Here is a 26,995-nt window from a genome sequence, read left to right on the forward strand (position 1 = left end):
AGTCTTGGCCCCGGAGGAGATGGGAATGGAGGCGAGGGGCTGGGGGGAAGGTGGGGGCAGGGACGGGAGGGGGAGGACATGGCTGATATGTAAAATTAAAACACAAATATAATAAATAAAAAAGAGTAGTATATCTTGATAAATAACTGCATATCAAATGTTTAAGATACTGCAACATTTTACTTAAGAGTGTCTGTACCATTTCATATTCTCACTATTAATGTGCCCATGTACCTGTTTGCCAAAGCCTCATCCAAATAGCATTTTGATAGACTTTGGGGACTTTGTAAATCTGATAGATATGCATCGGTATTTATATTGTGACAAGACTAATCATTGTTTTACATCACTAAGAAAGATATTTTTTCTGTCAACACACTCCTCATATGGTTCATTTGTAGTAGAATTTATATATCTTAGCATGTTTAATTTGTTTATTAAGAGTTTTTTACATCTGTGTATATGTCTATGTAAGTATATATATATAAAACTGTGCACAGACAGAGGCCTGAGTAGGATACAAGATCCCTTGGGGCTGGCATTATAGGCAGCTTTAGGGTGTATGGTTTGTTATTGGTTCTGGGTTCTGGACACTTGTCCTCATGATTAAGAATCAAATGCTCTTAACCATTGAGCCTTTGCTTAAGTCCCTAGGCTCTGATTTGAGAACTCCCTGTACTTATAGATACACTTAAGCTTCATTTGTGATTTAAATATAATCAGTTTTTCCTTGGAAATTGTTTCCTTGTGTCATCTTTTGGATACAGGTATTTAAAGATAAAAATGGGCAAGAACCATATTAGCAAACTTCTAATAAAATACACGTAATTATTTCCCCTTATATTACAATAGTTATCTGCTAAAAATCAAACATACACCACCAAAGCACATAAAAGTGTTCTCTGCTTTCTTTTCCTCTACTGCCCCTAATATCACACAATACATGTGGACAAGAGAGTCTAGAAGCAGGACAAAGGATCATAGCAATTTATTTGTTTATTAAAGGTTTGCTTTTTTATCCTATGTGTATGTGTGAGTGCCTACATGTGTGCATGTGTGCCATGTGTGCCTGGTGGCTGCCGAGGCCAGGGAGGGCATCAGATGCCCCGCAAATGGAGTTGCAGGCAGTTATGAGCCATCAGGTGAGTGGCTGGGAACTAAACTGGAGTCTTCCGTAAGAGCAGCCCATACTCTCAAATGCTGAACATCTCTCTAGCTCTGGGTCATTAACAATTAAAGTATGCCCTGCTGTACTAGAACATCAAGGAAACTCTCTCCAAATAGTGACAAAATAAGCCACTAAAATCTACATTTGCTTTTCTGGTGAAGAATCAGCAAAAAGTCATCTGGAGAAGAGACGCTCCAATTTCTAAGGTGACATCTCCCATTTACACTGCACATTTTGTACAGCAGCCATCCAGTGGCCTCTGGTGCTCTTTGCCAGCAACAGTGTTGGATTCCCATTACCGGCTTAATCAGTATAAAATAATTTCCAAAGACTGTCTTAGAAATTATCAGCTTTTTTTATTTCAAATATTTTTTATTTAAAATATTTTTTCTATAAATTTATTTTTTTTCTTTTATTGAAAGAATTTTTCCCCCTCATAATACATCCTTATTACATTTTCTCCTCTCTCTTTTTGTCTCATTTTCCACAAGTTGGGGATGGGATTCTCTGAGATCTGAAGGGAGAAATTTGATGAAGACATCCCCTTGGGGCAGAATGTTTCAAGGTACCTCCCTTTGTGTTTTTTTGTCTCCCTTTTTATTTATAATATTTATGTTTTAATTTTACACATCAGCCCTGGGCTCCCCTGTCTTCCCCCCTCCAGCCCCCCCCCCCACTTTCCCCCGAGCCCCTCCCCTCCATTCCCATCTCCTCCAGGGCCAAGACTCCCCTGGGGATTCACTTAAATCTGGTGGATTCAGTACAGGCAGCTCCAGTCCCCTCCTTCCAGGCTGAGCAAAGTGTCCCCCCATAAGCCCAAGGTTCCAAACAGCTAGCTGATGCACTAAGGACAGGTCTGAGTCTCACTGCCTGGATGCCTCCCAAACAGTTCAAGCTATTCAGTTGTCTTACTTATCCAGAGGGCCTGATCCAGTTGGGGGCTCCACAGCTCTTGGTTCATAATTCATGTGTTTCCATTAGTTTGGCTATTTGTCCCTGTGCTTTTCCAATCTTGGTCTCAACAATTCACACTCTTACAGTCCCTCCTCTTTCTCAACAATTAGAGTCCTGAAGGTATGGCCAAGAGTGTCTGCATCCACTTCCATCAGTTATTGGATGAGAGTTCCAGCACGACAGTTAGGGTGTTTGGCCATCTGATCACCAGACTAGGTCAGATCAGGCTTTCTCTTGACCATTGCCAGTAGTCTACAGTGGATGTATCATTGTGGATTTCTGGAGACCTCTCCAGCTCTCTGCCTATTCTTGTTCTCATGTAGTCTTCATTTAGCATGGTCTGTTATTCCTTGTTCTCCCTTTCTGTTCTTGATACAGCTGGCATCTCCTGCTCCCCTAAGCTCTCTTTCCCTCAAACCTTATCCTTCATTACTCCCACTGTTGTCCAGGTTATTCATGTAGATCTCATCCATTTCTCTGTCATTGGGCAATCCCTGTGTCTTTCCTAGGGTCCTGTTTTCTAGGTAGCCTCCCTGGAGTTACATAGCAGTCTAGTCATCTTTGTTTTACATCTAGTATCCTACTATGAGTGAGTACATGCCATGTTTGTCTTTCTGAGTCTGGGTTACCTCACTCAGGATGATTTTTTCTAGATCCATCTTTTGCCTTCAAACCTCATGATGTCATTGTTTTTCTCTGCTGAGTAGTACTCCATTGTGTATATGTACCACATTTTCTTTATCCATTCTTCAGTTGAAGGGCATCTAGGTTGTTTCCAGGTTCTGGCTATTATAAACAATGCTGATATGAACATAGCTGAGCAAATGCCCTTGTGGTATGATTGAGCATTCCTTGGGTATATGCCCAAGAGTGCTATAGCTGGGTCTTGGGGGAGATGGATTCCCAATTTTCTAAGGAAGTGCCATATTGATTTCCAAAGTGGCTGTACAAGCTTGCATTCCCACCAGCCGAGGAGGAGAGTTCCCCTTGCTCCACATCCTCTCTAGCATAAGCTATCTTCTGTGTTTTTGATCTTAACCATTCTGCCAGGTGTAAGGTGGTATCTCAGAGTCGTTTTGATTTGCATTTCCCGGATAATTAGGGATGTTGAGCAACTCCTTAAATGTCTTTCAGCCATTTGAACTTCATCTGTTGAGAATTCTTTGTTTAGTTCTATACCCCAAATTTCTTAATTGGACTGTTGGGCATTTTGATGTCTAATTTCTTGAGTTCTTTATATATTCTGGATATCAGCCCTATGTCAGATGTGGGGTTGGTGAAGACCTTTTCCCATTCTGTAGGCTGTCGTTTTGTCTTGTTGACCATGTCCTTTGCTCTACAAAAGCTTCTCCGTTTCAACAGGTCCCATTGACTGATTGTTTCTCTCAGTGTCTGTGCTACTGGTGTTATATTTAGAAAGTGATCTCTGGTGCCAGTGCGTTCAAGACTACTTCCTACTTTCTCTTCTATCAGGTTCAGAGTAACTGGATTTATGTTGAAGTCTTTGATCCACTTGGACTTAAGTTTTGTGCATGGTGACAGATATGGATCTATTTGCAGCCTTCTACACATTGACATCCAGTTATGCCAGCACCATTTGTTGAAGATGTTTTCTTTTTTCCATTGTACATTTTTGGCTTCTTTGTCAAAAATTATATATTCATAGGTGTGCGTGTTAATGTCAGGGTCTTCAATTCGATTCCATTGGTCCACATGTCAGTTTTTATGCCAGTTCCAAGATGTTTTATTACGGTAGCTCTATAGTAGAGCTTGAGGTCGGGGACCGTGATGCCTCCAGAGGTTGTTTTATTGTACAGGATTCTTTTGCCTATCCTGGGTTTTTTGTTTTTCCAGATGAAGTTGAGTATTATTCTTTCCAGATCTGTGAAGAATTGTGTTGGTAATTTGATGGGGATTGCATTGAATCTGTAGATTGCTTTTGGTAAGATTGCCATTTTTACTATGTTAATCCTGCCTATCCATGAGCATGGGAGATCTTTCCATTTTCTGACATCTTCTTCAATTTCTTTTTTCAGGGACTTAAAATTTTTGTCATATAAGTCCTTCACATGCTTAGTTAGAGTAACCCCAAAGTATTTTATATCATTTGTGGCTATTGTAAAGGGTGATGTATCTCTGATTTCCTTCTCAGCCTGTTTGTCTATTGTATATAGGAGGGCTACTGATTCAGGTCATACTTCAAAAACCTCTACTCCACAAAACTGGAAAATCTAAAAGAAATGGATAATTTTCTGGATAGGTACCACATACCTAAGTTAAATCAAGACCAGATAAACTATTTAAATAGTCCAATAACCCCTAAGAATATAGAATCAGTCATTAAAAATCTCCCAAACAAAAAAAGACCAGGACCAGATGGTTTCAGTGCAGAATTCTACCAGATCTTCAAAGAAGACTTAATACCAATACTCTTTAAATTGTTCCATGCAATAGAAACAGAAGGAATATTACCAAACTCCTTCTATGAGGCTAATTCCTAAACCAAACAAAAATGCAACAAAGAAAGAGAACTACAGACCAATCTCCCTCATGAACAGTGATGCAAAAATACTCAATAAAATACTGGCAAATAGATTCAAAGAACACATGAAAACAATTATCCACCATGATCAAGTAGGCTTCAACCCAGGGATGCAAGGGTGGTTCAACATACAAAAGTCCATCAATGTAATACACTATATAAACAAACTCAAAGGAAAAAAAAAAAAAAACATGATCATCTTACTAGACACAGAAAATGCATTTGACAAAATCCAACTCCCCTTCATGATAAAGGTCTTGGAGCCATCAGGAATACAGAGAACATACCTAAACATAATAAATTTACAGCAAGCCAACAGCCAACATCAAATTAAATGGAGAGAAACTCAACGTGGTTCCACTAAAATCAGGAACAAGGCAAGGCTGTCCTCTCTCCCATACTTATTCAATATAGTACTTGAAGTTCTCGCCAGAGCTATAAGACAACATAAGGAGATTAAGGGGATACAAATTGGAAAGCAAGAAGTCAAGCTTTCCCTATTTGCAGATGACATGATAGTCTACATGAGTGAGCCCAAAAATTCAACCAAAGAACTCATACAGCTTATAAACACCTTCAGCAACATAGCAGAAATTATTAGCTTTTTAAGAAGAAGAGACAATATAGTAGGTAGAAATATGGTTTCAGAGTTAAGTGATATTCAAATCTGAATTTTCAAATATATTTCCATATTTGTGAATCTTTCCAGGTTGACCAACTCCTAACTATGTATATGATGGATATCACCAGATTTTTTTTGTGGGTGTGAAAGACTGTACTTTAAGGAGTTAACACAGCAGTCATCTCACTACATACTTTTAAAGATTGTATTGAGTATGTGTGTGTGTGTTATGAGTATGTATTCATGAGTTTAGGTGCCCATGGAGGACAGAGGCTTTGGGTCCAAGCATGAATGCTGGGAACCCGACTCTGGTCACCCGGAAGAGTAGTACAAGCTCCTTTATCATCAAATTGGCTCTCTAGCCTCATCTCCACCGGATTGCACAGATATTTAATTTCCCCCATTAAAACATTATTTGTGAGACATCATTAGTGCTGGTTAATTAGTTTGTTTATTTTCATAAACTTGTTATTTGCAAGGGCCCTCTGGGAAGAAGGGACATACATTGACATATTGTCCTCATCACATTGGCCTGTGAGCAAGACTGTGGGACATTTTCTTGGTTGATGAGTAGTGTAGGAAGGCTCAGCTCACTAAAAGCAGAGCCACCAGAGGAGGAGGTCCTGAGTTGTATAAGGAAGTGGGCTGACGAGCTCCTAGAGTCCAGTTGAAGAGAGAGAAGAGGGATGCTATGAGCAAGGGCATCAAGATCATGATGGGGAAACCTACAGAGACAACCAAACCAAACTAGTGGGAACTCATGAAATTTGGATCAATAGCTTGGAGCCTGCATGGGACTGGACTAGGCCCTCTGCATAGCAAGACAGTTGTGTAGCTTGATCTGCTTAAGGGTCCCCGTGGCAGTAGGAACAGAGTACATCCCTGGTGCATGAGCAGACTTTTTGGAGCCCACTACCTATGATGGAATACCTCACACAGCCTTGAGGCAGGGGGAGGAGTTTGAACTTGCCTCTACTGAATGTACCTCCCCATGGGAGGTCTTACCTTTTTGTAGAAGGGAATGGGGGATGGGTTGGGAGGGGAGGCTAAAGGGGCAGGAGGAAGAGGGGGATCTTTGGTATATAAAATGAATAAAATTAATTTCTTAATTACAAAAAGAAGGTGGACTGAACAAGAAGAGCAAGCCAGTAAACAGTGATTCTCTGCAGACAAATTGTTAAATGGTCTTATTAAATAAAAAACACAGAGACAGATATAAGGGTGAAAACCTGAGAGATCAGGGATATAGGAAAAGGTACAAGCTAACCTCACCTCACTGACACCTCAGTCTCTAAAGAGAGCTACTTCCTGTCTACCCACACCTATATGCCTTTCTGTTCTGTTCTCTCATTTGCTCTCTCAGCCCAGCTATATCACTTTCTCTTCCTGCCGAGCTCTGTCACATCCTGTCTGTCTATACAGATCTCCAGACCTCTATGGTTGGTGCTGGGATTAAAGGCATATGTCACCATGCCTGCCTCTGTTTCCAGTGTGGCCTTGAATTCACAGAGATCCAGACAGATCTCTGCCTGCTGAGTGATAGGATTAAAAGCTGTGTGCTACCATTGCCTGACTTATATGTTAATATAGTGGCTGGCCTTTTCCTCTGATCTCCAGGTAAACTTTATTTATTAGAGCACAGGTAAGATATCACCACAGTTCTCCATGGCCTCTGCATCAGTTCCTGCCTTCAGGTTCCGATTCTGTCTTCTTTCAGTGTTGGGATGTTATCTGGAAGTGTAAGTTGCCTTTGGTCATGATGTTTTTCCACAGCAATAGAAACCTAGTTAGGACACCGCCTTAACTCTTGCTAGGTTCCCACCCCTTAAAAACAAATGAGAATCATTACTACCATAAAATAGCTGAAATAAAATGTCTTGATCATGAGAAGTGTGGCAAAATGTTGCATAATGTTGGCTTTAAATATGATAAATTACTGTTTGATAACCTCTAGATAGCTATGTACCCAGTATTTATTTACCATAGCTTAGTTAATGTAAGTCTACAAAAGTTAGCACCAGGAAGAAACAGTTTATACTAAAAAAATGGTTACCAATTGAGTGCTTACTTTACCCCAGGCAATGTGGGGAGCCACTGGCTGAGTCCACTGCAGAGGCTACCAACATGGATTTGCTCTGTGTCCCAACCCTGCTGTGTGTCTACCCCTGCTGTGTGTCCACCCCTCCTCTGTGTCCACCCCTCCTCTGTGTCCACCCCTGCTCTGTGTCCACCTCTGCTATGTTCCACCCCTCCTCTGTGTCCACCCCTGCTATGTCCCTCTCCTGCAATGTTCCACCCCTGCTCTGTGTCCACCCCTCCTCTGTGTCCACCCCTGCTATGTCCCACTCCTGCAATGTCCCACCCCTCCTCTGTGTCCACCCCTCCTCTGTGTCCACCCCTGCTATGTCCCACTCCTGCAATGTCCCACCCCTCCTCTGTGTCCACCCCTCCTCTGTGTCCACCCCTGCTATGTCCCACTCCTGCAATGTCCCACCCCTGCTCTGTGTCCACCCCTGCAATGTTCCACCCCTGTTCTGTGTCCACCCCTGCTGTGTCCACCCCACTATGTCCCACACCTGCTCTGTGTCCACCCATGCTCTGTGTCCACCCCACTATGTCCCACCCCTGCTCTGTGTCCACCCCTGCTATGTCCCACCCCTGATGTGTCCCACCCCTGCTCTGTGTCCACCCCTGCTCTGTGTCCACCCCTGCTATGTCCCACCCCTGATGTGTCCCACCCCTGCTCTGTGTCCAGTCTTCTGCCTTCTAGGTATGCAACCTCCAGTAAGACCATCAATCTCTCTGCATGTCAAATTCCCACCTACCAAAGAAGGACAGAATCTCATTTCCCAGTTAGAGAATGTTAAATGGGACAATACAAGTAGATAATTTAAAAGCTCCTCCAGTGCATAGCAAATGAGCCACGTGAAATGGCATAATCTCTGTGAAGAGCTTAACCAACATCTAGCCTATAGCAAGCACTAAAGAGGACATTACTATACATTATCTTCATCATCACGATTATGCATCCATTTAAATATTCATGGCTGAGGGATTCAAGTCCAGCCTGTACAAGACAGTAGTAATTCTGATGACTTCTCTGAAAGCCGCACAGTCACCGTGAGAACAGCAGGGAGGCCTGTCCTTTGCTTTGCCATTGAGATCTCCAGTGGATATTTTTCTGACTGCTTGTGTTCTGGTTGCTTTTGTTTCATGGCACATCTGGGTCTGTGCACATTTTTCTAAGAACTACTATAAAAGTACTGATCTTACAATGGAAAGGCCAGTTTTTAAAATTGTAATCACTGTTCTGGACATAAAGCTAACACCTTGGCCACGTTCCTGGCACCACTCAGTTATATTGAATACATTCTTACTGTGCTGCCCGTCTCTGCACAAGCTAAATTTGTGAAGAGGTTTTTCCATACTGTCAGGCAAAGTCTATACTCATTCAACAAGTCCCCATCTTCCCAGAACCTAGTCCTTGGAAACTGCGATTGTACTGCTATTTCTGTAAATGAGACTGCTAACTACCACACAGAGGAAGCCATATAATACTTACCTTCTGTGACTGGCTTATTTCACTGTGCATGAGTGCCTCAAAGTTCATTCATGCTCTACATGTTACAATGTGTCATTCTTTTGATGACTGACTAATATCCACTGTATGGATATACTTCCCCACTGATGAGCACTTTGGTTGTTCTCATGTTCTGATTAACAATGCTGCTGGGATCAGGATATGGAAACACCTCTCACAGATATTGCTTTGCTTCTTTTAGATGTGCATTTATAGATGGGGTTTCTTTATCATACACCATTTTAATTCCTATCTACTGGTATAGCAAAACATCTTAAACTAGGTGATTTGCAAATAATAGAAATTTATTTCTCACCACTCTAGAGGCTGGGTGTCTAAGATCAGGGTTCCCAAAGTCTCTTATAAAGCTGCACCCTCTGTTGCATGATGGTGAGTTTTGCTGCAAGGTCACAGGCAAAAAGTGATGAGTACCTTGTCCTCACTTGGGAGAGGAGAGAGGAAGGACCAAGCAGAATCCCAAAACCCTTCATCAGGGAACTGATGCCAGTGATTGGTACCTCATGACCCAGTCACTTAAAAACTTTGCCACTTAATACAATGAGGTTTAATACTTTGAGTATTAAGTTTCAATGTGAATTGTGAACGGACACAAATGCTAAAACCACAGCATATGGTGAGCTTATTTTTAATTACTTGAAGAACTGCCAAACTGTTTTTCCAGAGTGGCTGTTTCGTTTTATATTCCCACCCAAGCTCTGGCATATGGTAATTTGACTTTTAATTACTTAAAGAGCCGCACACCGTCTTTCATATTTCCTGTTCTATGTCATGTTCTCCCTAACAATGATGTACAAAGTCCCGCATTCTCCACGTCTGTACTAGCACTCAACTTTCCTGTTTTTTTTTGTTTTTGTTTTTTTTTTTTGTTATCATGTGGTAACTATACCACTAGTGCTTTGTGTGGCAGTGGCATACTGTGGCTTTGCTTTGGAGGTTTTCCAGTGGCCAGTGACATTCTGCATCTATTCCCATCACTTGCCCGGTTTTAACCCAGTTGTTTCCTTTGTGTTACTGGGCTTCGGGGATTGTTCATGTATTTTGGAGGTTTCCCTGTCCACATGTGTGATATCTTAAGTTTTCTCCTTCCTGTCAAGCAAACCTTTTACCCCCATGACTATATTCTTTGTTATACAGAAGTGTAGAATATTATTAAATTTTTAAATGCATGACACGGCAAAGGACATGGGAGATAATCTCTTAGATCTGAGCAAGGGGATCTCTCAACCTGGTGTTTTCCTTTGATCCTATGAGTGGTGGGTACACAGAAGCACACAGCTTCTTGTGTGGAATGAGCAGAATTTGGCACCACACTTATAGGAGAGGTCTGTGTTTTACTCAAGTTCTGCTCTCTTTGAAATGATCTCTCATACATATTTTGAAATATTTCATATTTTTTATATTTTAGCTATGTATATAAAATTATTTTCATGGGAAATTCATGTCATTTTTTAAAATAGTTGCCACCTACATGAGGGACAATGAACCAGCATCTATAAATAATTCCTGGCAGGGGTCAGGATGTGGTACATATTTGTGAAATGAAAGACTCCAAGAGTCAATCCAAGGCTGATACGTGGAGTTTCCCACAATGCCAGTACTCTCTGACAAGGAGAAAACACAGACACTTACAGTGCCAGACAAGAAGGGCCATCTTCACAGAATCACTGTGTCCTCTAAAAACATCTTCAAGGGTGACCAGGAAGGAAGGACTTAGAAGGATAGTCAAAACCATGGAAACCATAAGAATTCTCCCCTGCAAGGACTGTCTTACTGGCTGCCTTCCTGCCCTAGGCCTTGCTGTGTATAGTATAGCATCTGAATAGCAAAAAGGGAAATTAAACCTGAAGTTCAGATGTGAGACATAAGAGGAAGACTTAATTCTAGTCTTGGAAACATGTACTTAATTCGTCAGGTAGCAGCAGTTCCAAGCAAAGCTTGCAGCAGGAGTTGCGTAGGTGAGTTTCCTCTGCTGGCTAGTCTTAGGTAGAGTGTCCTAGCATCAGAGATTGAGAGGGAGCAAGCAACTGAGGGACTTCTGCCAAGGGAAACCTGTAAACAGCGAGGGATGCCCCAAAAGACAGAGAAACCGGAAGGCCTATGGCTTAGTTGGTAGAGTGCTTGACTGTTGGAAGGAAGCCCTGGGTTCGACCCCAGCACACACCCATCAGATTTAGTGACACATACCAGTATTCCTAGCACCAGGAAGGTGGATGTGGGAGGATCAAGGTCAAGGTCATACACAGCTTAATGGAGAGAGTTCAAAGCCGTCCTGGGCTATGGGAGACCCAGTATAAATATAGACAGACAGAAAGACAAACAGACAGACAGACAAATAGATATGTATTAAGATTTCATAGAGCACTCCTCAACAGGAATAATTTTTCAGAAACTATTTTTAGCCAAGCATAGCTGAGGACCACCCCAGATATTTCTACCTACCATGTGGCATTTTGAAGGGTTAAATAGAATCAAGAGACTTTGGAAAGTTTATGCTCAATAAATTATATATTTATTGGATAGAAAGACATACAGACAGACCCACCATCTGTACTCAGAAAGTGGCTGTGGAGACAAACTAATGCCTTCTCAATGATAACTACTTCTTAACCCTTAAAACTTATGAGCACATTACATTCTGACATCGACATCGGAAGATTGGAGTTAAGGACTGGGCAGAAAGGATTCCTGCGGTCGCCGAGGCAACCCCAACCTAACACGACCTGGCTGAAGTTAAAGCGAGATCTTCCTAAGGTTCCTCATGCTGAGGCATACCAACCACCTGAACAGGAAAAAAGCAAGGACAGAAAGTTCTCTGAGGACCTCTCTTCAGAGATGCATCTCTGAGAGCACCTTGACACCAACACAAGGACACAGCTCATATTGATTTCTAAATCATAGAAGAGCAGGATGATCAGTTTGTGCTGATGCAATGTCACAGAACCACAGAAATCACCTGCATCTACACAGGAAGGGAGTAAAAACAGCTAGTGAGCAGAGAGTGGTGGAATTCATGCCATTCTTGCATTTGTAAGGAAAAATAGTAAGTTCTCAGAATTCATGGACCTTTAAAGTCACAGAGAAAATGACTGAAGCAAAATGACAGTTGAATTGGCTTAGGATAATAAAACTGAGTATTTTATAAAGCGTCAAAAACTATATCTCTGATGGAACATCAAAATTGGTGTGGGATTGGAAGTAAAAAGTTGTATGTGTGTTTATCATCACACTGAGGACACAGGGACCAAGCCAACAAAAGCACAGTGATTGGTTATCCAGTGCCAAACTGTCAGCTCTGAAAACACGCACAAGTAACATCGTACAGACTGAACAGGTTATATTTACGAATATATGTGTGTTTATACATATACATACATGCATGCAATAACAATATAGAGACAAATGTGAAGGAGAGTGGGGGGTATATGAAAGGGCTTCGAGGGAAGAAAGGGAAGAGAGAAATGTTATGACTATATTATAAATCCTCCACCTTAAGAAGGAACTGCTCAAAAATTAAGGGGGAAAAAAGTCATATTTACAGTTGCCTGGGATTTTTTGGGTTAGGAAAATTCAGGATTATGAGCTTTATGGCCACAAGGGGATGCTGTGAGACAGGTTCTCTACTCAAGTGATGCTTCACTTGGCTGGCAGAGAACCCAGGTCTTCACAGAAAGCCTGGATTCTAACCCACCCTTGACTATCAAATGTGAATGGCATCAAGTTCTTGTTCACTGACCTTTTTCAAAATGGAGATTACTTATGACAATTGTTGGTGTCTTCCTCAATTGAAACGAACATAATAAATTTCCATAAAGTTTTCTGGAACAGGTTAGGTAAACTGACACAAAGGAACAATTCTGCAGATTTGTGAATTGGACTTCCCTTCCCTCTCCCCTCTCCCTGGCCCAGCAATGGGAAGAAAATGTGTGGGGAAAGATGTGTTGTGGAAGGCAACTGACTATGGGACAAGGCAGCTCTAAGTCACCCACTGAGAGCCAAAGCCATTTCAGTAACAGGAAAGGTTCTTGGGCTCAGCAGAAAGGGTACAGCAATGCCACTGTCACTCAGAGCACAGGAAGAGGCAGGTGGAGCAAACCAGTGAAAGCTCCATGAATGCTTCGTTATAGGTCAGGTGGCTAGGGTTTTGTAGAGTGTATGAGGAAAAAGAAAAGAAAAAATAGACAAGAATCTAGAAAGACAGACCACAGTATTTTTGTAGTGAAAATGAGGATAGATTGTAGAGGCAAGAGATGAGAACATTGTTTTTTTGCAAATTGTGAGTAAGTTTGTGGCTTAGGCAAGTAAGGGATGAGGGATGCAGAGAGAGAGAGAGAGAGAGAACCAGGAATGATGAGCAAAGCCAGGAGATCACACCTGGCTCGCACTCTACTTGCTGTTGTGCACAATGAAGACCTAGTCCTGCAGTCACACCCAGTGGCATTTCAAGTAGGTTTAAAACACAGTTGTGGTTACTGAAGGAAACCGTGTCTAAGACTTTATCTAAGCTTTTTTTTTTTTTTTTTAGAGATTCAGGCAGGCATTTTAAAACAAAACAATTGAAATTATATTAATATTTGAGATATTTCACTCTGGTGCAAACAGAACCATTTATACTCTACTTTGATGTTTTTTAATGTCATGATCTATGCAATGCTGTATCAGTGATGGCTCTTTCCATGCCATCCCTTTCTAACTACATTTCTGATGCCAGATTTTTTATCCAAAGAAGAAGGCTGTACTGTATTAAATGAAGAAGTAGATATGAAAATCTAGCATCTTTCAGCTGTTTCCAGCATAAAAGAGGTTTTTTAAAATGTGAAGACCTCTTCCACAATAATATGCTCTTTTTGTTTGGTTGGTTTTTGTTTTTGTTTCTTTTTTGGAAAACAAAGAAATTTTTATTGGTATGTTTATTTTTACCAATGTAACAAGTTTAGTTAGTACTATTAAGAATAAACACATGAAATGTAATCAGTTTTAATTTCTCACATGGCAAATATTGCCAGAGAGAATGTATGTGATGTAAAGGTCTTTAGAGGCCTCTGTAATACTGAGGAGCCATAAAGGGATGCCAGGACTAAAAGAAGTTGAGAACTTAGATCAAGGTAACTCCCAAGTGTGTTGTTCTGAAAGGGAACTACCCTGTGAGCATCAACTATATGGACATGTTTAATAGACAGCTCAAAATGAGTGCACCCAAAGAGAACTCTTGATAGTAACTCCACCTGAACATTTGCTCTTTCTCCAGTTCTCCCACAGTCACTGTAGCTCAAATAGAAGCCTACCTCTAAGACTCAAGAATCACTGCCTGACTTCTGTGACTACTACAGCCACTCCAAGAATAGTTCTACAGGCATTACTGCTGAAATATATTTTCAATGTATCTGTTTCAATGCATACTGCTTTCACCACCCTTCTACCTCAGTTCAGCCTGTCATCATATTCTCTTGGCATCTTGGAAAGTTAAATCAAGCAAACAATTGTTAATAAGGAGGGCAGGGGTAGAAAATGTCATGTTCCTACTATATAATTATCATCATGGTCACCATCATCACCATTACCATCATCAGTATGGTTACTACAATCATCATCACATTCACCATCACCATGGTGACTACCTTCACTCATTACCATCACCAGCATTATCACCATCACCATGGTTATCACCATCACCACCACCATCAACATCATCATCACAATTATCTTCATCAACATTGTGACCATCATCACTATCATCATCATCATAATCATTGTCATCATCTAGATAAGGCCATATCCTAATAATATAGTTTTTCATTTTTATATGATGATTTGATGATTCTATTTAATCTAAACAATTTTGTAGATGATAAATATTTAATGCAATACTTTCATTAAGGATTATCAAAGTATTAAAATATTAACACAAAACAAACTATATCAGAATATGCTTTATCTTTCAGAAAAAATAATGTAGATATAGATTCAAATGCAAGTTCTGTGTTTGGTCATTAGATACAGAGCTCAGCTTACCTTATCAAGTTCATCTGAAATTGCAATACCTGGGATTAAAAAGAGATTTACAAGACAATTTTAGAAGCAAGCTTTGATGACTTCATGCTACAAATAAAAAAAAAATTCTAGCCATAAATCCAGTGCATTACCTATTCAACTTTGTTCCTGTTCATTAGTTCTTGAAAATAATAAAATATGTCCTTTTTACTTACTAAAGCAAATTAAGAATTACAGTCAACAGTGAAGCCAGGACCTGCTGAAGCATCGCAAGTGAAAGATGGAAGCTCAAAGCAACAGATGTTTCTTGTAGCTCCTCAGAGTCAGAGCCAGCTTGCCAGACCATCACAGAGATACCAGTCAACCCCCCTCACTTTTGTTTTGTCTTGAAATGCTGTGTTTTCTACCCTTTTGTGTCCTTTTCAGAAATTCTCCTGGTAAGGGTCCTTTCTTAAATACCAGAGCTCTTTGCTGAGACATCTTTTCAATGAGTATAAGTCCTTTTAAATAACTCACACCAGTATGTTTCCCTACAGGCTCATTTCCTGGTGGCATTTCAGTCTCATCATTCCTGATTTTTTTTTTTTCATGTTATGATAGTGTGCCATGTTAGGGCTAGGACGAGTCTCCTTTGCCTAGGTACTGGAGGAGATGGGACCACCCTTCAGGTTTGGGACAGACAGCAGAAATGAGCTGGTGTCAAGTCTGAGGAAGAAGCATCAGGAGCCAAGAAAACGTCTGAAAGTCTAAAGTGCAAGAGAAGAGAATGCCACAATGGGGTTTGAAGCTCAAGCTCAGTAGAGCCTGAAGGGTAAGCCAGAAGCAGCTGAGTCACATGGGAGAACCAGAAAAAGTTGCAAGAAAAGAAACCTGAGCAATGGTCTCAGCATGCTCAGCTTTCCCTCCTACCTAGACCCACAATGACTGGCAGAATATGTACAGGATGCTCTATCGGCTCCCACAAAACCTACACCAGCCCAGTGAGTCAATTATACACAAGGTAGAACAACATTCACTTCTTCATCTCAGTAATTGGCTCTATTCTTCTTGTAGATAAAACTAGAAAGTCAGCATATCTGAGAATGCATTCCACATAGCAATATTCCATGGCATCCTTTTTTTTTTTTTTTCTTTCAAGAGATGGTTTCTCTGTGTAGTTTTGTGCCTTTCCTGGAACTCACTCTGTAGCCCAGACTGGCCTGGAACTCACAAAGATCCACCTGGCTCTGTCTCCTGACTGCTGGGATTAAAGGTATGTGCCACCACTGGCCAGCCCAAGACATCCTTTTTGATACAAATTATTGGTGAGGATCAGGAGATAGCTTCATTGATAAAATGTTTGCCATACAAGTATGAGGACCTGAGATTGGAACCCCAGCACCTGTGTAAGAATCTCGATTGCACACTTGTAATCCCAGTACTTGGAAACCTGAGTGAGGAGGATCCTGGGGCTTGCTGGCTGGCCAGCCAATCTGGCCAAATTGATGAGATCCAAATCCAACACACACACACACACACACACACACACACACACACACACACACACACACACAGAGAGAGAGAGAGAGAGAGAGAAAGAGAGAGATTGGTGACTAATAATTATTTGTTGGAGCTGAAGATATGGTTTATCAATGAAGAGCACTAGCTGCTTTTGCCTAGAACTGAGTTTGGTCCCCAGCATCTATATAGTTCACAACCATCTGTGGCTCCATTTCCAGAGAATAAGCTGTCCTCTTCTGGCCTCTATATGTACTAGGCACACACATGGAACACCTGTAGACTTGCAGAAAAAACTTTATTAATGATTATAAAATGAAATAATTTGTTACTGCACTAGAAGACAGTCTAACTACTAGCTTAGGGATAAGGTGGTGACTTAGGCATGACCCCAGTTCAAAGACACTGTACTGTGAAGGAGAAAAACCTGCAGAGGAACAGCATGGGAGCTGGTGTGCCATAGTGGAGAATGTGTCACCATCAGGAGATCACAGGTCAGATATATCACAGCTTTGGGGTATTATAAATATTTATATAGGTCTAACATACATCATACCTTTGTGAATGTTTGGTCTTTTAAAATACATAGAATTACAAATGGTTACTGTAAATAATTCAATTTTTTTGCAAATGAATGAAGTTTGGCATTCCACTTGGAACATATCATGGTCTACAACACACTTAAAATGTGTCATTCCAGATTATAAAAATTAAATACATCTTACATGCTGTTTTTACATTTAATACTATTCTACAGAAATGTTTCTTTCCTATATTAATTCAAGATTAAGATTGAACACCTTAAACATAAATATTTCAAAGGCTAAATCTCCATAAATGAGAAGGGGAATGTAGATGCTACAAAGTAAAATTCTCATTTTCATTCAAAGTCACAACACTTAGCTATCTGGAGTTAAATATCCCATAGTTCAACTGCTTGGGATTTCTGATTCTCTTGATCTTTTTGACTTGCTGCTCAGATGCCTTGAACCTGAAGAAATAGTTCTCTGATCCAATTTTTAGAAAGCTATCAGTAAATCTTTAAATTTCTTCTACACCTCAGATCTCTGAACCCAGTATTCATAAAGATAGCAGCAATACATCACTTACCTACCTTTATCTAAAACACAGACAATCACTACTGACAAGTCAGTAAAAAAAAAAAAAAAAAAAAAAAAAAAAAAAAAAAAAAGTGCCTGCCACAGGATACACTAGAGTGGTGGCTGGCACTGGGAGCTGCTTTCCAGGGTTGGGAAATGTTCAGCAGTGGAGAAGAAAGGGAAAACATATTTCAGTTGAAGGAGTGATGAGACCCATCATAAACTCAATCTGCCTAATTATAAAGCTTGCTTGAAAGAAAGACCTATCTCATTTAACTATTATCAGTGCATCGTCTGATGACCATACTTAATGGAAATACTGATTATCAGATAGGCTTAACATTTACATATTTTAATGACTTTGCCCAATAAATTATACTAGTAAATACCATTCTATTAGATATAATTCACTTAACTTTCTGTTTTCAGTATCAAAATGTCTAGGGCATTTCTCATTTCGTTTTTAATCAACGTTTACACTGATTAAAATAGTTGTAGGAATTTTAATGAAACACTTCTCCATGGAAGCAGAAAGCTCTCGCCTTATGTATGAACAGTCAGACATTCATATCAGAGGCTAGGAGAATGTCCACAGTCTTCTCTAAGAAGGGGTTGTAACTGTTGGGCTTTTCATCAGCCCTTTAAAGCTTACAGAGACAGGTGATCATATTACATGGATTCTTGAAAGAGCCATATTGAACAATGAGAAGGGATGTCCTAGTGGATGACTGAATGTTTGCCTAGTATCCAGGAAGCTCCAGATTTGATCCAAAACACCAGCCAAAAGCAAAACAACACATGCAGTGGTGGCACAATCTCTACAACTCCATCCTCTTCTCTGCTTCATGTTTGTTCTAATCCCCAAAGGGGTCTAAGTGGCATCAGAAATTGGTTCTAAAACACAGTTCTTGGGTGCCTAGATTTCAGGTGTGTTCACTCAAGTGTGTGCTTCATCAAGACATCCATCTACCAGGCCTAGAGTCAGAAGCTCACTGTAGCTACAGGAGACACAGACAGTGGCTTTTCACAGTTCTCCCCACCTTGGTCAATGTGCTTCATTTCATTAAATTAGGTAAGGAAATCAGGTTCCTTGTTGGGGAAACAAACCTTCCTGATAGAATGTAGAGATATAGTCTCCCAAATCTTCCTCCTGGAAAGTCTTTTTTTCAATTCTGAAAGAAAATGCAGAAATAGACTACAAAACATAGAAAGGCTGATTTGGGAATGGGTTGGCCCAGATTAGCTTGTAGGAACAAACTCTGCACATTCCTCCTCAGTGACTCCTTTAGAGACATCCCATTGTCAGCTTGTAGTGGGGCTAACTGCACCAAGGAGCTTAATAACTACAAATCTGGGCTCAGTTTTAGAATTAATGAATTTAAACCACTTACTGTATTAGATAAAACCACTTACTATAATAGACAAAGCAGACACCTACAAAAAATCCCACATGCATCACCTGGTAAACACCCTTGAACATTTTTCAGTTAAACCCTCTTTAGACAGGCTGCTTTTAGGGCAGAGAATTCCTGTTTGCTTGCTTGGTTTTGTTGCTGTGTTTTGAGACAGGGTTTCATATTGTAGCTGAGGCTGACCTTGAATTTACAGCAATTCTTGCTGAGCCTTCTGTGTACCGTAGTTGCAGACATATGCCATCACACCCAGCAGAACCAAGAAATTCATTTTTGATTGCTTAATCTTGTAACATACTAAATACTAAATATTTTTGTTTTTATAAACTGTATAGAAAAAGATAGAAATACACATATCATATGTGCAGTTACCTCTGCATTGTGCCTCCATTGTGTATTGTGGTGGTATTCTAAGGAAGGGATAGTTGGAAGCTCTCTCTCTCTTTCTGTGTCTGTCAGTCTGTCAGTCAGTCTGTCTGTCTCTCTCTCTCTCTCACATACACACACACACACACACACACACACACACACACACACACACACACTCACACACACCCCTAAAGGAAACCAAACGAAAGCAGCCTCCAACTTCAAACAATACGCCTTATGTTCTACTAACTGCAATATTCTCTGAGATCCTTTGTTTCTCTCTCTTGTTTTTGGTTTTGGTTTTTCCAGACAGGGTTTCTCTGTGTAGCTTTGCACCTTTCCTGGAACTCACTCTGTAGCTCAGGCTGGCCTTGAACTCACAGAGATCTGCCTGCCTCTGCCTCCCGAGTGCTGGGATTAAAGGTGTGTGCCACCACAGCCCGGTGAGATCCTCTCTTTTTAAACAAAGCAAACCAAACCAAGAAGATCAGGGTCTTGTGTAGACAGGAGACTAGCAGCATCAGAATCAATATATTAAACTTTGGGGTCTCCTCCCTCCATCTCACAAAGGCTGGGGTTACAGGCAAGCACCACAACTGGCATTCTTCTCTTCCCATGGATATTTTTACGGGAAGGCTGGCCTGACTTGACACTCACCCCACCTTCTGCCCACCCTTCCATCTGCCCACCCTTCCATCTACTCAATGCTGTTTGGAAAAGTAGCATCATAGCTCCTGATCATCAAATCAAACCAAGAACTTTTCTATTGTAAAAGCAGGGCTTTTATATTTCATGTTATATTTCATGTTTTATATTTCATCAAATCTACACATTTCTCACAGTAGGAAAAACACAGAATGAATGTTATAGTTTGAATATGAAATGTCCCCCAAAGCATGAGCTGAGTTCTTAATCCTGAATTGATGGGAACTATTTAGGGAAGTAGTAAAATCTTTGGAAGGTAGAGTCTAGAGAAAATGGTCACTAGGAGTACACCTTTGAAGGTGATATGGCCCTCAGTCCCTTCCTTGCTCTGTGTTTCTGTCAACCATGAGATGAAGGATGTTCTCTATCCTGTATTCCAATCATGATATTCTACACAAGTGCATTGAGCCAAGCAACAGACTGAACACTCCAACACTGTGTGCTGCAGCAGACCCTACCTCCTGAAAGCTGTTTTGTTAGATAAACTCTGACAGAGGAAATAACACAGAGTAGAAAATGAGAAATTTTCATTCACTCCCAGGCAGCTAATGAGACCAGGAGATGGATTCCTCTCCTAATATATTCAGATAAAGGCACACAGTGAAATTATGTAGCTTCCAACTATCCACTTGTTAGAAGGCCACCACAATGCACAATGGAGGCACAGTACAGAGACAACCCCACATAGAATGTGTGTATTTCTGTCTTTTTCCTATAGTCTTTATGTAACACTTCTTGATTCTATAAACACATTCTAGTTTGCATTCAACGTCTCTAAAGATTCACTTTCGGCCGGGCGGTGGTGGCACACGCCTTTAATCCTAGCACTCAGGAGGCAGAGGCAGGTGGATCTTTGTGAGTTCGAGGCCAGCCTGGTCTCCAAAACAAAACAAAACAAAACAAAAAAAGATTCATTTTCTTTTTTCTTTCTCAGGTCATTTTCCTCAAATGTGTATGTGCCATGTCCTGTGAGTTTCTTGATCCCTGCATTGATAACTCCCATATCTTTATTTGTAACTTCAACTCCACCCTAAATTGCCACCTGAGATATGCACTTGGTCTCTGGAAACACAGGACTGTAGCTGACTCTGCCCATAAGTCTCACAGTATCTGGGAGCAGAGTTTGAAGAATTATGATGCATTACCCCAAAACTCTCCTGAACTTTTATTTGGGTACAGTGCAGGTAGAAAGCAATCTCCTTGCTTATGAAGAAAACCTAAAACAGAACAAACTAAATATGCTTTTGTTCCTATTAAGCCTTGGTCACGGAAACTTCTCAATTTATATAAAATGTGCTGTCTTTTACACACTTTACTCCCATCTTATGGCTAGTGCTTTATTTTGGCTTCCTTCTCCTCTGTTCTTGCCTTGAGGCATGCACTACATAGGTTCTATCTGCCACATTGCCCCAGCATGATGACCATACAAAAGAGAGTGTTGGAGTGTGACTCTCAAAAGGCTTTGAAGCACGCCTGTGTCCACTCTCATAATTGTCTCCAGCTAGACTTCCAGCTTCCATATCTTGCCTGATCCTTCAGCAGCAACAATTCAAACCTTGCCCTTTCTTAAGCTCCTACCTGGGGCATCATCTGTCTTCACATTTGAGAACATCCCTGCTTGTGATGTTGTGTTGTTGCCTCATCTTTATCTTTGAACTTTCTAGGCACAGCTATGGTGCGTTCTGTATGATGAGGTTAGAGGTTCTCGTACATGCTCACAGCTCTTACATCATATTCTGTAAAGTGTAGAAATTAGGTGTTTTCACACCAACTTCCAAACTACAGTATAAACTTGACAGGTCTGTTTATCCATCGGTCTTTGTTTATTTCTCATTGGCACTAAATTAATGTGGTAATGAATGAGCCATCAGTTGTTACATAATCTGCCTCTACTTTTTTCCTCATAGGTTACATTTTATAATTCCTATTATAAAATTCAAACATGTTTCTCACTGGGAGGGGGAGGGGAACAGAATGAATGGTGTGAATATAAAATATCCCCCAAAGGCTCGTGGGCTGAGTGCTTAATCCTGAACTGATGGGAACTATATGGGGAAGTGGTGAAATCTTTAGGAAGTAGAATCTAGAGAAAATGGGTCACCATGAGTTCGTTCGCCTTTGGAGGCTGTGTCCCCCAGTCTCTTCCTGCCCTGTGCTGCTGTCATATGGGCTGTCATTCGGCCTCCTCAGGCTGTTCTACCAGAGAAGATTTATTTTCATATGCTGATGATTGACTGACCACTAAATTTTTCTGCTACTTTTTTTTTTTGTCTTGACTTTAAGTCCAGATTGTTTATATCAGTCACAGTACACAGATATCTGTCCTCTGTGTCCCAACAGCTGAGTGCCTTTCTCTGGAAAAGCTCCAGCCAGTCTTTTCACCTGAGCTGTGATAAACTGCACAGTGTCTGGATGGCCAGAAGACACTCCTCCACCACCTCCTCTTCCAAGAAAGCTGCCAGAGGCAGAGGAGGAATGGGATCAGAAACTGTTAGGAGCCTGGCGACCCTGGGACCAGAGGCTCACTGAGCAAATGGTTTTCTTGACCAAATGCACAAACAGGCAACCGCTGCCTGTTCACCCGAGCTTGCTTGTTCACATTTTTACCTGCTTGTTTTCAAGCATAGCCCTTCCATTTACTTCATAGTCACAGTAAAAAGTCCCAGAAAACCAGCCTGTGCTCAACCAAATTCATGTCATCTTACATTAGTGGCTCTCAATTAAAGAAATTGAAGACAGAAATGAAGATAGAGACATCCCAAAGAAGATGTATTGTGAGTCATGGAGCCAACAGGAGCATTCATCCAGCAAACCATAACTGTGTTCAGTGCTAATTACTGTCAAATCTGAGGAGTCTGAGAGTTCTGTCCTTAGAACGAATGCCCTGTCCTTAAATCCTCTGAGTCCAAAGAGGAGATAAAGGAAAAACAGATAATGGCAGGAAAATGAAGTCAGGGAAATGAATTGAGTCCCAAAATGCTAACTCTAAATTCAGTCAAGAGCAGAGAATTCATCTTGGAGGATGTGGTTGACCTGAGACAAGGAATAGCAGGTTGTTAGAAAGGTAAACAGGGTCAGAAGATGAGATTTCAAGAACACCATAAGCAGTTAATGACACAGAGGCACATTAATGGAATGCGGCACACCTAAAATCCATAAGAACAACACTGAAGACATGGTAAGGCCAGATCTGGAAGCACTTTCTCTGAACTTTTAAGTGGAGCCATCTGAAACAAGTGTCAGGTCTGTTCCTGAGAGTCACTTCACCTGCAGCGTGGGCTCACTGGAGAAACAGATTGTTAGTGTGAGGAAGGAGAGTTCTCATTCCTAAGTTCTCTACATACTTTTCAGAGTTTCACATGCTAGCTGGTATCTAGACTCACTCACAACTTTGGTAGGATGCATATAAACACAATGAGTGCCACTTGGCTTCCAAACCTAGGCAATAGAAACTGGGTTCCCCAGGCTACTTCTCCTTTGGCAACAACATTGTATGGCTTTTGTTAAAGATGGGAAAATAACTGAATGGACAGAATTGCATCTCTGGAACACCACATTATACCTTTCTCCAAATGAGAATATATTTATTTTGGGTCACCCTCTAGAAGTTCTATCTACAAGATTCCTCTAACATAAGAATAAGGCAGCCCAGCCACCCACATGATCAATAAGGCAGAGGTGGCTTCTATTTTCCTTTGCATAATACAAAAATGGAATGAAATGGAACATGTTTATCCGCTAAACCAATCATTGAATTGATGATATTAAGAGTGTAAGCTACTAGAGTCTTATAGGAGTAAAGAAATAAATCAAATTCAAAGTATATTTAAAATGAAAAATGACCAAGATTTGGTAACTTAGTTAATTGTGGTGGGGGAGGAGAGAGAGCGAGAGAGAGAGAGAGAGAGAGAGAGAGAGAGAGAGAATAGTGGAAGGGTTTGATAAATCATAGTAACACCACCAAAGACAGCATGCTAAAATGCCACCTTGAGGAGAGGTGTGTTTCCTTTATGTATAACTGACATTAATGTGGTATACTTGAGTGGGGCTATATGCCAACCATTTACCTGTAGGAAAGCCTGAGAAAAATCTGGGTGAGAAACAAACACATTTGTGTTAGCTGTTTGGAAATGATGAATAAATTATGAGGGTAGCTGAGTTGGACAAAAAGAGTAAAGAACAGAGTCAAAGGATGAATCATAAGACAGAAAAATTCCCAAGGAAGACCTATGAGTAGTGATGTGAGGGCATTCAGAGCATATCAAGCGGCCACCAGCTCTCTGAAAGAGGTCAACAAGTCTACAGAAGACATCGAATGGTTGAAAACCACTGAAGCAGTTCAGTTGGATGAGGACCACAAACCAATTCATTCTCTTTGGCAGTGGAAATCAACAGGCAATGACAGTGAAAAAAATCCCAGCAGAGTCACTGGTGTCTTGAAGAGTCAATGGAAGCTGACACAGTGGGGACACTGGGCACCAGCTGTTCTTTTTGACACTTTGTATGTGAACAGAAGAAGGAAACCCTGGGCTGTCTGGAGTCAATTCAAACTCAAGAAGGGAGCTTTCTGCCTGTGTTTCTAACATTAGATAGTGCAGCCTGGTGCAGCAGCCACTTATCTCCAGTGTGGAGATCAAACACTGGCTCACACTGAGATGTCCTAGGAATTAAAACTCACACTAAAATTTGAAGACAAAGAACTAAGTTGTGACTATAATACATCTCAATGATTATTTTATATGAAACATACATAAAATTGACAATCTATACATTAGCATAACTATGTCTCTAAATTTAATTTCATGCAATTGTTTTAATATTCTTTAATGTACCCAACTGAAAATAGAAACTCACATGTGTGACTTATATTACATTTCTACTGTGCTGTACATATCTGAGGATGTTATAGGCTGGTAAGTATCTGTGACAGGCAGAATTCTAAAACAGTTCCCAAGACTCCACCTATACAATCCTTCTCCCCGACTCCAAGTAGGATGACTAAGTGTGAAGAGATATTTGCCTCTTGGCTAGAGCACTATTGCACAGACTTTAAGCAAATAAGAAGGTGTACCTGTGTGAACCTGACATTCCCAGGTACACCCATGGGAGGAAAGTGAAGTTTCGGAGAGATGCTCCACCATGTTTTGTAAGAAGTAGCAAACTACCAAAAAGATGTCTCCCCTCTACTGTCCTGCTGATAGCCCTAGTGGTTACTGATTTTCCAGATTATCCTGATTCATTAAAGAAGCCCATCATCGGCTTCAAACAATACAATTCAGTTTTGTGGTTCTACCTGTGTGTGAGTGCAAATGTCTGTGCTCTCCTCAAACTCTTATGTTGAAGCCTGAACTCCACTGTTACAATGGTAAGAGGTGAAGTCTGGGAAATGATTATGGAACAAAGTCTCCTCTGTTATTAGTGCCAACATAAAAGAGTCCCCCAGAGCTACTTGGCTCTTACTCCACACAAGGATGTGGAAAGAAGGCACTATCTATAAACAAAGAATCAAGCAAGCAAACAACAATAAAAGGACGTCACTCACCAAGGATCAATGAAGCCCTAAATCTTGGACTTCCCAACATTCATAACTGGAGAAGTATGGTCTATGAATATAGAATCTACCAGTCTGAGGTGTTCTGTTAAAGAAACCTGAATGGACTAACACAGTAGGAAGTCTGTGAAGGAGCCAAGCCTGAACTGATACTTCTACTGCAAACTCAGTATATACATCATTAAATGTGGGCATAGTCCCTTAGCAAACAGTTTGGGGACATACCAGATACTCTCTTAGGATGAACAACAAGGCAAGTATTTGCTAGGCCACTGCAATGTTTTCAAGGTGACAGTCTGATGGATATGTATAAGGATCAGGCTGTTCTTCAATCATCTTTTTAGCTCGTGTTTGTAAATAATCAAGAAGCTGTTGTAGTTCCTTCCAATCACTTCCCCAAGTAGTCACACCTAGAAACACTAGCATGTGCCTTTTCCCATACTAACGGGACCAGGCTCCTTTCAAGAACATACTTGAATAATCAGATGAAAATCTACTTTATTGTTTTTTGCTTCAAAAGTAAATCTAACCCAAAGCAGGGCTTTCTTAAATCCTTTCTGGGGGGCTTAACATCTTATTTCAAGGCATCTTAGTTTCTCAAATCTCTTAATTATATAAGAGTCTTAAAAGGCTCTAGTTTTAAATGAAAATGGTATTTTTATAAATATATAACACATAAATGTATATATCAATGTACTGCCTAACTATGCAATATACATAGGTATGGATATTTTGAAACTTTGCCACAATTATACCAAGGGACAATGACAAACTTTGATACATGAAATTAGTAAAACTGTACTATTGGGAAAAAAGATAGAGATATTTTCAGAATTATTATTCTTAGATTGCATCAAAAGAAAATTTTGATGAATCCATGATTTTTGCTTGCTTATGAAGATATCTGAATTTTTGAAATAAATACCTATATAGATGAAGATAGGAGTATCATATCATGAACTTGCTTCTAAAATCATAATGTATATGTGTACATCTACAAATTCAGTAAATATTCACGAAATTATATCATCAAGATGCCTGTTGAATTACCTGATCCCACAACAGTGATTCTGACTGAAAAGCTGCCTGAAGAATGTCTTATCTTACAACTTCACCCTTTCCCAGGGAGCCATGGTCACATTTTGGTGCTTGGGAGATGAGAAAAACATCTCATGGAATTTGTGACTTGTCTGTGGTGTTCACTTGTAGATGACACAGTGAAATCTCTGGGTCATGCCCTCAGAGTAGAGATGTTGCTTTTGGGAAAAAAGAAAATTACATCGTACCATCCTAGGCTCTGAAAGGACTCAAAGAAGAATTTGACCCAGTTACTGACCTGCAAGCAGTTTATAGACATCCAAAACCCATGGAGGAGGAAAGAATGCTTATTAGTGAGAATGACACAAAACAGCACTTTTCAAAATAGAAGAATGAAGAAGATCCCACTAAATGTGCATTTGAACTATGTGACAGAAACCATGCAGGG

The 26,995-nt window shown here is 40.5% G+C and overlaps 1 protein-coding gene across 6 annotated transcripts in view; it reads right to left on the reverse strand.

The window, feature by feature from the left end:
• The window catches only part of C2H8orf34 (chromosome 2 C8orf34 homolog), a 401,050-nt gene that overhangs the window by 252,701 nt on the left and 121,354 nt on the right, over positions 1-26,995 (reverse strand). For all 6 annotated transcript variants that reach the window (XR_004944281.1, XR_004944280.1, XR_004944279.1 and 3 more), the window contains one exon: positions 14,897-14,925. Coding sequence is in view for 2 of the 6 variants with exons in the window: in XM_036179890.1 (XP_036035783.1) it covers positions 14,897-14,925 (29 nt within the window). In the remaining 4 variants the exon portion in view is untranslated. The remainder of the gene's footprint in view (positions 1-14,896; positions 14,926-26,995) is intronic.

The sequence above is a fragment of the Onychomys torridus genome, chromosome 2 (assembly GCF_903995425.1).
Source record: "Onychomys torridus chromosome 2, mOncTor1.1, whole genome shotgun sequence".
Lineage (NCBI taxonomy): Eukaryota > Metazoa > Chordata > Mammalia > Rodentia > Cricetidae > Onychomys > Onychomys torridus.